Genomic DNA, 11,442 nt, shown 5'->3' with positions numbered 1-11,442 from the left:
ATTTAAAGGAAACTAGCAAAAAGCTATCAAGTGAAAGTACAAACAATGTCAAAGCACATGGCATAAGACACAAGACATTACAGGACCCTGCATGCATTTATCTCATAGATCTGATGATGTTTTTTTCACATATTTGTGTGTGCTCGTCTGTGCGTGACCCAGTCCACAGCGTTCCCCTCGGAAGTGAAGGGTCTCACCAAGCGGATCCGCACGGTGCTGATGGCCACGGCCCAGATGAGGGAGCACGAGCGGGACCCGGAGATGCTGCTTGACCTCCAGTACAGTCTGGCCCGGTCTTACGCCAGCACCCCCGAACTGAGGCGGACGTGGCTGGACAGCATGGCCCGAGCACATCTCAAGAACGGAGATCTCTCTGAGGTATCAAGACATTTATAAATATCTGTTTATGTCAGTCTCCTCTTCTTTAAATGTTTGTTTTTGAGTCTTCCATCCTTCACTCCCACTCTTTTGAACATGATATCTCAATTACATGATTGGATATAATAGAGCCCTACAATAAACAACATCTAGTAATGTTACATTTAAAAAAAAAAAAGTTTGCACGAGTTTTAGTTTTTTTTTAAGCAAAAGAGAATGCTATTTTAAAATGAGAATTTGACACAGTTTTTCATTTTATTTTGATGATGCTGCACCAAGAGTTTACTTTCAGCTACTTGGAAGTAAACATTCCCTCCAGTTTCAGTGTAAACAAGAGGCTGACACTGTTTATGTCATTATCCTAAGATAACTATACTCTACTACTACGCTTTATTTTGATTGTTTAACAATGTCATTCAAAGGGGGACTGTTTTTGCTCTTCCCTGTAGAGAGGTCAAAGGTCGAGGTTGACGCAGGGCTGGAAACCGGATGGTCCACTCCTATTATACTGTTAGCCGGAGTTCAAGTCTATTTATCTATTTAATCCGTTTTTAATGCGAGGCTAAGAGCACTTTCCACAAACAGGAAATACATGAAGACAGAGAACGAAAGCCAGCTCACATAGCATTAAAACAATTCAGGTTCTTTATTGTAATTTTCCAGTTCAATTTAATATATTTTTGTTTTATATTGTGTTTTATTCTATAATAAAACTTAATTAAACATATCTTTTCGCCCAACAGATAAAAATGATAATAAGTGTCTCCATTGAAAATGGATCCATTGAAAATGGAGACACTAACAGTAAAGAATAAAAGTAAAGAAGTAAAGAATAAAAGAAACAACTTAAAACAGGTCAATTACTTATTTTCTACTTGGCAGCTCTCAGGTCTTACTAGTACTTGTTTTTGCTACGCGTGTGATAAGCTGCCAGTTAAATGTAGGGTGTGGATGCTAGATGTGAGTTTACAGTTGAGTCACGCACATTAAATACTTAGCAGTATCACACTTATTGTTATATTTGCTGTAGAAACTTTCACTAAATTCGGTCGGTTTATTTTCTTTGCAGGCGGCTATGTGCTACGTTCATGTGGCCGCACTGGTTGCAGAATACCTGTACAGGAAAAGTAAGTCCCCTCCCCAACACCTACACATACACACACACACACACAGAAAGCTTTAGCTCTATTTATGGTGTCCATTTCATACTGTATTTAAGCTCCAAGCGGTGTGTATAGTATTAATAAAGGTCACTGGTTGAGCCATTAAAGCAGAATACAGAGGAATGAGTTAAGGAAAGGCTTTGCCAAAAGAGTTAAGTAACTTTTTGGGTGTGTGATGCAATCAGCCATACAATGCAGCAGCTTTCAGCCCCACACAAACACTTAGTCAGATTTACTAGAGTTACTTCCCTTCGTAAGATGGAGCACGCAAACGCTCCAGAGACTGATACCGAAAGAGAGCCACACATTGTACTTTTTTTACAAATGGTCAATTATATCTAATGCAAAACATGCCGCTTCTTAAGCAAATGTGAAGTGGTGTTCATGTCTGAACAATGGACAAAGATATTAATTACCATATGTGCCCCTAACGGTTGTTCATTAAACAACAATCTCTCAAAAACTTGTTTGCCATCCAGACCACAGACGGCAGCAGATACAGTATATACACAGTGAATCTGCGTTCACACATTTATAATCCTCTTCCTCATGATTCCTCCCGGCAACATATCACACCTTCAGCTGTGTAGACCCTTGACTCTGGAACCCTATCCCAAACTCCATCTGTGACATTGACTTTCTCCCCACGTTCAAATCCTGCCTCAAAACCCACCTTTATAGATTTACTCGTTCTGTTTGACCATGCTATGTATGAAGTCTTAGTTTGACTATTGTTGATTTTATAGTTATTTTATTAGCCTATTTAGTTTGACTGTTTAATCGGGTTCCTGATTTTGCTTAAATCTGGATACTTTTTTGTTTATTGGGCTTCGCAAACCATCCAAGCTAACGTTATATTTCAGCTTTCTCTGTAACACTTGTTTTACAAAACTGATCTCTTCTCCTCTCACAGAGTCACATTTGGTCTGAGCTTCATGAATTGGCATTGATTTTTTCAGAACCAGTTGCTGAGCCACTGCTCTTGTTGTGACCTCAACATTTACAGTGAAATATAATCATTTTCCTTTTCACATCTAAATATTTGCTCTTCTGCCGTTCGCTCGTCAGAGTTGTTCCCCAGCGGTCTTGCCGCTTTTAAGAGGATCACCATAAATATCGAAGAGGAAGCCGCCATGAAGGAAGACACAGGAATGCAAGACGTTTATTACACGGAGGTACACATTTTCTTTTTAGCATAAGACATTCTAAAGTGGAGTGGAGTTATTAGATCACATTTATAAATATTTTCGCTTATTTTTTAATATGATGGCCACATTTTGCATCTTTCAGGAAGTCTTGGTGGAACACCTGGAGGTCTGCGTGGAGGCGCTGTGGAAAGCCGAACGCTACGAGCTGATCACGCACATCGCCAAACTTATCATCCCCGTTTATGAGAAGCGTCACGAGTACGAGGTATCTTGGCAACGTCCCAACAATCACACAGACGTCACACACAAACATGCACCTGATGTTTCTCGCCTGTCTTTGTAAAAGGATTTATCAACATCCTGATCGGCGTCAAGTTATCATATAAGTGCTTTTGTTTTGTACTGACAGGATTGTCAAGGTGCTGATTTCATGCCCAATGATTCAGCCTCTTGCGCATCACCAACACAGAGATCTTATAAAACAGAGTATATATGGTGTCACTCTCTCACCTGTTGGGAATGCAGTAGTGGAATCATTCCATCCATCAACAGCTTCCTCTCCCTTCTTCTCCTGTTCATGATCTCTCTGTTCACACTGCCAGTCTGTCACAGGGCTTGTAGACAGGCCGGTACATTCACATTCTTATCAGAAGTGTAAATTAACATACACGTCCACACTGATCCCAAGCAAACCCGTATGGATCTGACCCCAGGAAATGCATTGACACAACGGCGCTCAACACTGAGCCCTTAAAAAGCTGCTCTGTTAGACGACACCTTTAACTCGATCTGTTTCTATTCTCATACCTTCACACACAAACCAGTACCTTACCCACAACAAGACGGACCAATGTGAAACTCCCATGACGGTGTTAACTCCCTGTGACAGCTTGAAGTTTCTGTATCTTGATATGCGTGCATTTTGCTCTCATGTTCAAGGTCCAACTATTAGGCTGTACATGTGGGTGTCACAGTGTCAGATATTTTACCTGGTCACTTGTATATGAACACAGATTTTTTTAGATTTTTATTGTATTCTAACAAAGATTGTTGGGATGCCACCTGGGCCAAATCTGATCCTATGTCTCCTCTTTACCAGAAACTAAGTCGACTGTACGACACTCTGCACAGAGCCTACAACAAGATCATGGAGGTGATACAATCACGCCGCAGGCTGCTTGGGACGTACTTCAGAGTGGCTTTTTATGGACAGGTGAGGCCATCAGGCACCTTAAAGGGCTCTATCGATATAAAAATCCATCCCACTATCCAATTTTACAGGAAGTCATGTTTAAAGAGTTTTAAACATTTGCTCATCTGTTAAAATCATTTATTTGAAGCATTTAAAATGCCAAAAAAAAAATCTTCAAAATTGTGGAAAACTTAGTTGCTGGTCTTGTAGAGGTTAAAGTCTAAGGACCAAGAAACTCCCACGTGTCAGGTTTAGTTCCAGATACTTCTCACACAGGACACGTTGTATGTGTTGTATTGTAAGCCTCCCGCTTCACTTCCAAGCTGTGTGCAGCACAGGGGATAATACACCATTCCCTTCCTATGACAAAACAAATTGCTGTAATGGCTTTGTGTGGAGTTGAACTTTACTGAACTTTGAGATTTGCTTTGCATTTGCATGTGTGACCGTTCCCTCATACTTCCCGTTTTTACAAGTAATGAATAACAAGCGGAGAATTGGTCCATTGATCCAATCAAAGCGGGCCGGTAACTGGCGCAGAAACAATTCAAATGTTTTCGGAAGAGACGGCCTTGTAGGCTACACTGTTTGTTAAAATGGCAAATTTTAGACTGTTAATATGATAGTGTTTATAATTATCGGCTTAAACAAAATATACAATAGGCACAGTTAATGATTTAGGTTATACTTGGCAAGTTCTTTAAGTTTTAAGTATATTTAAAACAAAGCGTTATGTGATGTGTAAAAAAATAAAGAGAATCCCAAATCCAACAGCAACAGAAGCAAGATGGATTTGTTGTTGTTGTATCAGACTTTCCCCTGAACCAAATGGAGTATTTATGTATTTGCATTCCCTCCAGTTGGATGGTCCCTACTGTTATTCATTACTCAAACCAGATGTGTATTTCTCACAGGGTTTCTTCGAGGAAGAGGATGGGAAGGAATACATATACAAAGAGCCCAAACTCACCGGCCTGTCAGAAATCTCTCAGCGGCTGCTATCGCTCTACGGAGAAAAGTTTGGATCAGAAAACGTCAAGATAATCCAGGACTCCAACAAGGTGTGGTAGATACATAGAGAATGGTCACTTGGAATAAAGACTTCATAGAAATGGTCAGAAATGAAAATATGTCATTTGGCATTGCAGCCCTGCTCTTTGTGAATTGAGAATCTGCTGCTGTTGAACCAGGTGCAGGTCCTGGGCAGTTCCTCAGAATGCTTTGACTTCTTGTTCTTTAATGACCCATTTTTACTTTATCTATTGGAGCGGGTCTGGGTTTCCTCAGACCCGGTCCTCAGAGGACTCATCAGATGAGTAATCATCCTTCTTCATTCAGGAGAGCTGGAGTACGAGACACACCCACAGCTCCAGCTTGATCCTGTGGAACACATTCTAGGTCATCAGCATTAGAGATTTAGACTCTGAATCCAGACCATAAATTTCGATCCTATTCTTGTAGCATCTTTATGAGCATTTCAGCCATAAATCTGAATGATTGCGACCGGCTTACTATCCCTCTTGAAAAAGATAATACAAAGTAGAAGAACATTTACAACTGCACATAAATCACTCTATTTAGTATATACTGTTCTATTTCAAGCTTTATTTTGTGTTTATCTAGCTATCGTAGATAACAGCTAGTTAGTATGACATAGTTCTCTTTCTCACGAGTAATGGATTGTAAAAATAAGCCTTACGTGCATCAGATTTGCAAAAGCAGCTGTGCGAAATGTGTGTCAGTTGCTCTGTATTCACTACCTCATTTTCGACCCATGTTTAAAAGTGATGTTTTTGTTCATAAAGTAAGATAAGGAATACAAATATTGGTTTGTGTAATCAAACAAGATAATTAATGAATACCTGTAATACAAAATTCTAAATTACATTTTTTTTCAAAAATATAGCAAAGAAACACTGATTCGAGTCACTTCTGACCCCTTGTGTATCAAAAGGTTAAGAAAGTCTAGAGAGTGGATTTTGGATTCATTACTCACTTTCAACAAGTCTGATTTAAGCCTGACCAATCTTAAACACCCTTTTTGTATTTCAACCAGGCCATTAGTTAGGTCAAAAGTCTTAACATATGTTTATCCATATTTTTTCCATTTCTTGAAACATAACATTTCTTGAAATAACATTTTTTTCTCCTATTTCTCATGCTATTGTAATACCTTCTGACACCTTATATGCTTTTGTCATGTCTGATTTCCACACCTTTTTTAAAAACAATTTGACTGGACCTGCATTGTGTTAACGGTGTGCTTGCCCCATAGGTGAATCCCAAAGACCTGGACCACAAGTTTGCTTACGTCCAGGTGACGTTTGTCAAGCCGCACTTTGAGGAGAAGGAGGCGCCAGAGAAGAAAACGGACTTCGAGAAATGCCACAACATCAGCCGCTTCGTGTTCGAGTCGCCGTACACTCTGTCGGGCAAGAAGCACGGCGGCGTGGAGGAGCAGTGCAAGAGGAGGATCGTACTCACAAGTGCGTGAGATGCGCTCGCAAGCAAACCCCTAAGTTGTTGTGTTAGTAGCCTATTGATTGGAAAAAGGATGTGAGAAAGTGATGAGACAGTGTTGGGTTCTAGAACTCCCTGTATTTAACATCACAAATTCAGACAGTACCTCATACTCGAAAATACACAACATTTATCAGCTTTTAATACATGTTCTCAAATGCATCTTTCATTGTTGAGTTGTAATAGCTTTTTCTTTTCGCTCTGCACATTCATTGCTTTGTACACACAAGCAAGGCTGTGACTACTTGAATGGGAGTTTTCATCAAAACCGTATTCAATGGAATTTTTATCTCAGATCATCTCTAGTACATACAGTAGTGGTTAACAAAGAGAGACAGTCCTCAGGCTCTCAGACTGAGTCAGAGTGGAAATGCTACAGAACAGATAAACCAACGGAGGCTTTGGTTGTAAAATTTCTCAGCTTACAGTGGCCTGAATCATCATTGAAAGTCAACCTTTTTCTCTGGAAGTGTGTGCATTTTTGCCTTCCCTCTCGTCTCTACAGCCGCCAACGCCTTCCCGTACGTGAAGAAGCGTGTGGAGGTGTTAAAAGAGAACCACGTGGAGCTCAAGCCGGTGGATGTGGCCATTGATGAGATGAAGGCGCGAACGGCCGAGCTGATCAAGCTCTGCTCCAGCCAGGAAGTCGACATGATCCAGCTGCAGCTGAAACTGCAGGGCTGCGTTTCAGTGCAGGTATGAGCTATGAAGGAAAAATCAAACATGCTGATTGATACTTGTTTATGCACCAAATAAGAATGCGCAACATTTTGTTTTGTTGCAGGTGAATGCAGGTCCTATGGCCTATGCCAGAGCCTTCCTTGATGACAGTAAAATCAATCAGTCTGGTACCAAGAAAGTAAAAGACCTTAAGGACATTTTCAGGTACCCTTCTTCTCTGTACCATTATTCTGTGTCTAGTAGTTTTCAAGATCGTCCTCTATTCTCGTTTCCTTTAAGTTTGTTATCAAGTACATTGGACTTCATTTTGAATACTTGCAGACGCTTCCTGGAGGCTTGCAGCCTGGCTCTGGACATCAACGAGCGTCTGATTAAAGAGGATCAGTTCGAGTACCACGAGGGCCTGAAGGGCAACTTCAAGGAAATGGTGAAAGAGCTGTCGGATATCATCCATGAACAGGTAAACTTATTTTTCTTCACTCCAAAAGCTCACACTCAAACAAATGCATTTAGAGACTTGTTTTGTACCTTTTCGGCATCTTGTGTAAGATTATTGAAACATCCTGGTATTGTGTCGCTTAAAAATCGATGACAATAAATACATTAGCAAAGGCTGCCTTGAGAAATTTAGTGGCTGCATATTCTATTCATTGGTTGTGCCACATACAAATATTAAATATATATTTTGTAACATTGACCTTGCAAAAAGGTTTTGGTTTTATGTGTCTTGAGTTTTCTGTCAGACAGTTCATACATATAGAATTTGCTCACTGGATTAAAAGAAAGGACATTGTGGAGATTCAGCAGCAGCGTGAAAGCTTTAACTCTGGAGAGAAGAAAAGAAAACCAAAACTAGCTACATGTTTTGATCCTGCGAGATCACATGAATATATGACCACACAAATAAAACCTGTTTTTAAACCTCTTCCTGGAAACTATTACTAGATTGTACCCATTATGACCTTGGCGTCACAGTGCTGTGGTTTATTTTCATAAATACAAAGTATCAGAATGGGGTGGAAAGGCAAATCACATTACACCCATCTGTTATCACTGGATTAACCCTGCTGTTTATGTTATGAACTTATTGGTACTTCTTGATGCATATTGTTTTAACACTGGTCCGGATCAGACCTGTACATGCACCATACAGCGGTGGTGATTTAGCATTGATAGATATTGTGCTGGAACATTTCCTGCTCTGAGAATTGGCAGAATCGATCTGATTCTACCAAGGCAGAGTTGAAGATGGAGCTTACCTGTCGTGTGACAAGGGTTTAAGGAGAAGTTGGTGGCGTGCACAGACGCAGCAGCTTTCCTCGCTTCTGAACAATGTTTAACTATGTGCCATTTCTGTTGCGTCTTATTTTATATTTATATCGTATGTGCCACTCAAGTAGACATGCTGAGTTTCCTTGTCCTGCTGTGCAATGACAACGGCATTTCATTTTATTCTGTTAAGTGTGTAGATGGCATACTTGACTTTAGCTGCTGCTAGTCACCCAACTATTGCCAAACAAGTCTGTGCAGTTTATTTCTGTCTGAGTCATGGCTGTATTGCTGTAACACATTGTGGAGGTGTTATTTTAGTTGAGCTGTTCTCATTCCATTGAACTAACTGGTCTGACTTCTTCTTTCCAATACGCTGACCTTTAGCTTTAAGGGAAAAAAACAGGTAATGTGATCATTCAGTGTGTTGAAGCTCAAGTATATCATTTTGTTCTTTCTTATTATTTAAGTTATTAATTCATGCCTCTTATTAGTTAAAAGCGAGGGTTGGTAAAACTGGAAAAAGTTAGAAAGGACAGGCCATAACCGATCCACTCCGTGCCCTCCGATCTGAGCTTTGATCCATAACCTCTGGCTGTCGTCATCTTGACTGAGGGCTCCAGTCATGCATGGGCAGGGTGCATGCAGGCAGGTTAATAAATGACAGAAGGGAACGCCAGCTCATTAGATTCCTTCTGATAAAATGAAAGGTTGTGTTTATTAACTACCTACAAGGGCCACAGACACAGACCTGTCTTATTTATTGAGATATTTATTGATTGATGGCTATTGGGACACTAAAAGGAAAGAAGTTCTGCAGAAACCCTACCGTGAATTACTTCCTTATACTGTATGGTTCAGCAATTAGTTATCATATATATTATTGTTATGATGGTCTGCTGTGTTTGTTATTACAGTTTTAATGACGTGTCCTTAAAGGGACAGTCAATCCTTTGTGTAGAAGTGAGTGTAAAAATGCTGGGGCAGGTTTTTTTGTGAAGGGCGGAGATGTTTTTTTTTATTATTCAAACATTCAAACAAGAAAAAGTATATTTAGGAGAGACAAAAGCAATAAAACAAACAAATTGTAAAAATAAAAAAAGTGTCTTACCCTAAAATGAGTATTTACATTGAAAGAGGTCCCTCTCTACAGAGGCCCCCATGTTTTTTAAAGTAGCCCAGACTGGACGGACTAAACATCTTATGAGTTTTTATGACAGCTGAAGGCTACCACAGGTTCTCTTTAATGTTTGGAAGGAGAAGGTGATGTGAGGCGGATTCAGCTGCAACATTTAACTTCATCACTAGACGTCTGATATGTGAAAACGTTGAAAAGAAGATCAAGCTGCAACAAAGATCATAATGATAATATAAAAATGTAGCTTTAATAGCTTTGTTTTAGGTTTTTCATCACATCATTTTTTTTTTGTCGCTGTCCAGCTTGTGTTAAACCTCATAGTGTCACATCCCATCATCCTATCAACGAGTGCAACATTTTGCTGATTTGACTGTGTGTGTGTGTTGGTCCTGTAGGTTTAGGTTAAGGTCGTAGTTAGTTTAGGTTAAGCTTAGTTAAAAGGTAAGGTTAGGTTTTAGGTTTGTGCTTGTGTGTCTGTGTGTGTGTATGTGTGTGTGTGTGTGTGACCTTTGTCTTTGTGCATAACTGACCCTCATCCTGTTGATGTCCTGCTCCGACCCCAGATCTACCAGGAGGACATGATGCGCTCACTGCTACAAAACTCTCGTCACGTGTTTTGTGCCATCAGCGGGACGTCAACCGACCTGGGCTGACCTCTGAACTCATCCCCCTCTGCACCACACCGCCCCCTGCCGCCTCTCGCCCCCATGTATTTTATATCCTCTCACTTCTCCTTCAAATGGACCTGGATGTGCAGTCGATGGTATAAGAGGGCAAAGACAAAAAATACTGCAGCAGTGTTTCTAAGAATGTAACGCAGCAGCACCTACTAAAGGTCGTCATGTCAGGTTGCGGTGTTGTGCAGGTTGGTGCTAGGTAGCATTGCACTTTTTTCTTTCGCCTTGGCGACAAACCGCAGGATCAAATGTTTTCATTCCAGAGAGATGTTTTTTCAGTCCTCCCTCTGCGATGTTTCCCTTTAGAGCTATGCAGGACACAGCCCTCTCCACAGTGAGTTGTATTCACTCCTTGTTTAGACGACAGCGGTGTCTTCCCCCAGTGTGTTACCAAACAGGATGATCAGTATCGAAGCTTGACTGGTTGTGCCGTAACATGCATCCAAATCAGCCAGGCCAAGGATGAGCCTTTACAGCCTTATGCTGCATGCCCAGCAGATTGTGATTACCACCTGTCACATTTGTGGAGGCAAAGTTATAAACCCAGTTTGTTTGACAGAGGACAGACCTCAGGGTAGTTTAAATGTGTAATAAAGCTGCTCTTAAGATTTGCAGTTTAAAAGTAGCTTCATCACATTGTATATATAAAAAATCTATTGGCAATAATCATACTGTCCTAGATTTGTAAAGAATTTTGTCAAACTAGGCAGGAAGATTAAAGAATTCTATCAGTGCTTCCCAACTATCATCTCAACAGTATTCTCCGAGAGTTCCAAAATTGAAATTTAAGGAAAGGACACACCGATCTCAGCAGCTGTATGATAATATTTACTTCAGGACAGAAAGAGACGGCTTCCTCTCAGCTGGGAGTACATCCAGTGCCTTTGTGCTCTGCCTTTAATCGAAATAAATAAAAACCACCACTTGCTGGTTATTCACGGTATTTCACAAGTGCTACACTGAAATTAGCAGATTGAATGAATAATATTTAAGTACATGTACATAATTAGCTGTAAATTGAATTCTGTATCCATGTATGTTTGTACGTACTGTATGTAATTATATTTGTATCATTTTGGACTCTTGTTCGGTCCAAAGTCTATCCTAGCAGAGATTTTTTTCTTTAATTTTTACTGCATTGCACTCACAAGTGCTGCTGCCTGTCAGTCTTACTTTGTAAAGCGATTTTTTTTTTTTTTCCAATAAAACTTGGTAAAGCAATTACGCCTGGGGACAGTGTTTATCTGGTAGCTCTGCAGAGGATGCCAAGTCGTTA

At 40.3% G+C, this 11,442-nt stretch overlaps 1 protein-coding gene across 1 annotated transcript in view; it reads left to right on the top strand.

Annotated features, from left to right (window-relative positions):
• Window positions 1-11,391, top strand: part of dock11 (dedicator of cytokinesis 11) — a 53,994-nt gene extending 42,603 nt beyond the window's left edge. The window contains exons 43-53 of the mRNA XM_062383786.1: window positions 163-378; window positions 1,448-1,505; window positions 2,610-2,716; window positions 2,832-2,954; window positions 3,789-3,902; window positions 4,796-4,942; window positions 6,157-6,367; window positions 6,907-7,097; window positions 7,186-7,286; window positions 7,404-7,542; window positions 10,053-11,391. Of these exons, the coding sequence (XP_062239770.1) occupies window positions 163-378; window positions 1,448-1,505; window positions 2,610-2,716; window positions 2,832-2,954; window positions 3,789-3,902; window positions 4,796-4,942; window positions 6,157-6,367; window positions 6,907-7,097; window positions 7,186-7,286; window positions 7,404-7,542; window positions 10,053-10,142 (1,497 nt within the window). The 3' untranslated portion in view covers window positions 10,143-11,391. The remainder of the gene's footprint in view (window positions 1-162; window positions 379-1,447; window positions 1,506-2,609; window positions 2,717-2,831; window positions 2,955-3,788; window positions 3,903-4,795; window positions 4,943-6,156; window positions 6,368-6,906; window positions 7,098-7,185; window positions 7,287-7,403; window positions 7,543-10,052) is intronic.
• Window positions 11,392-11,442: the final 51 nt, after the last annotated feature.

This window comes from Platichthys flesus, chromosome 24, assembly GCF_949316205.1.
Source record: "Platichthys flesus chromosome 24, fPlaFle2.1, whole genome shotgun sequence".
Lineage (NCBI taxonomy): Eukaryota > Metazoa > Chordata > Actinopteri > Pleuronectiformes > Pleuronectidae > Platichthys > Platichthys flesus.
Note: the sequence above shows the minus strand (reverse complement) of the source record. Positions and strands in the feature narration are given on the sequence as shown.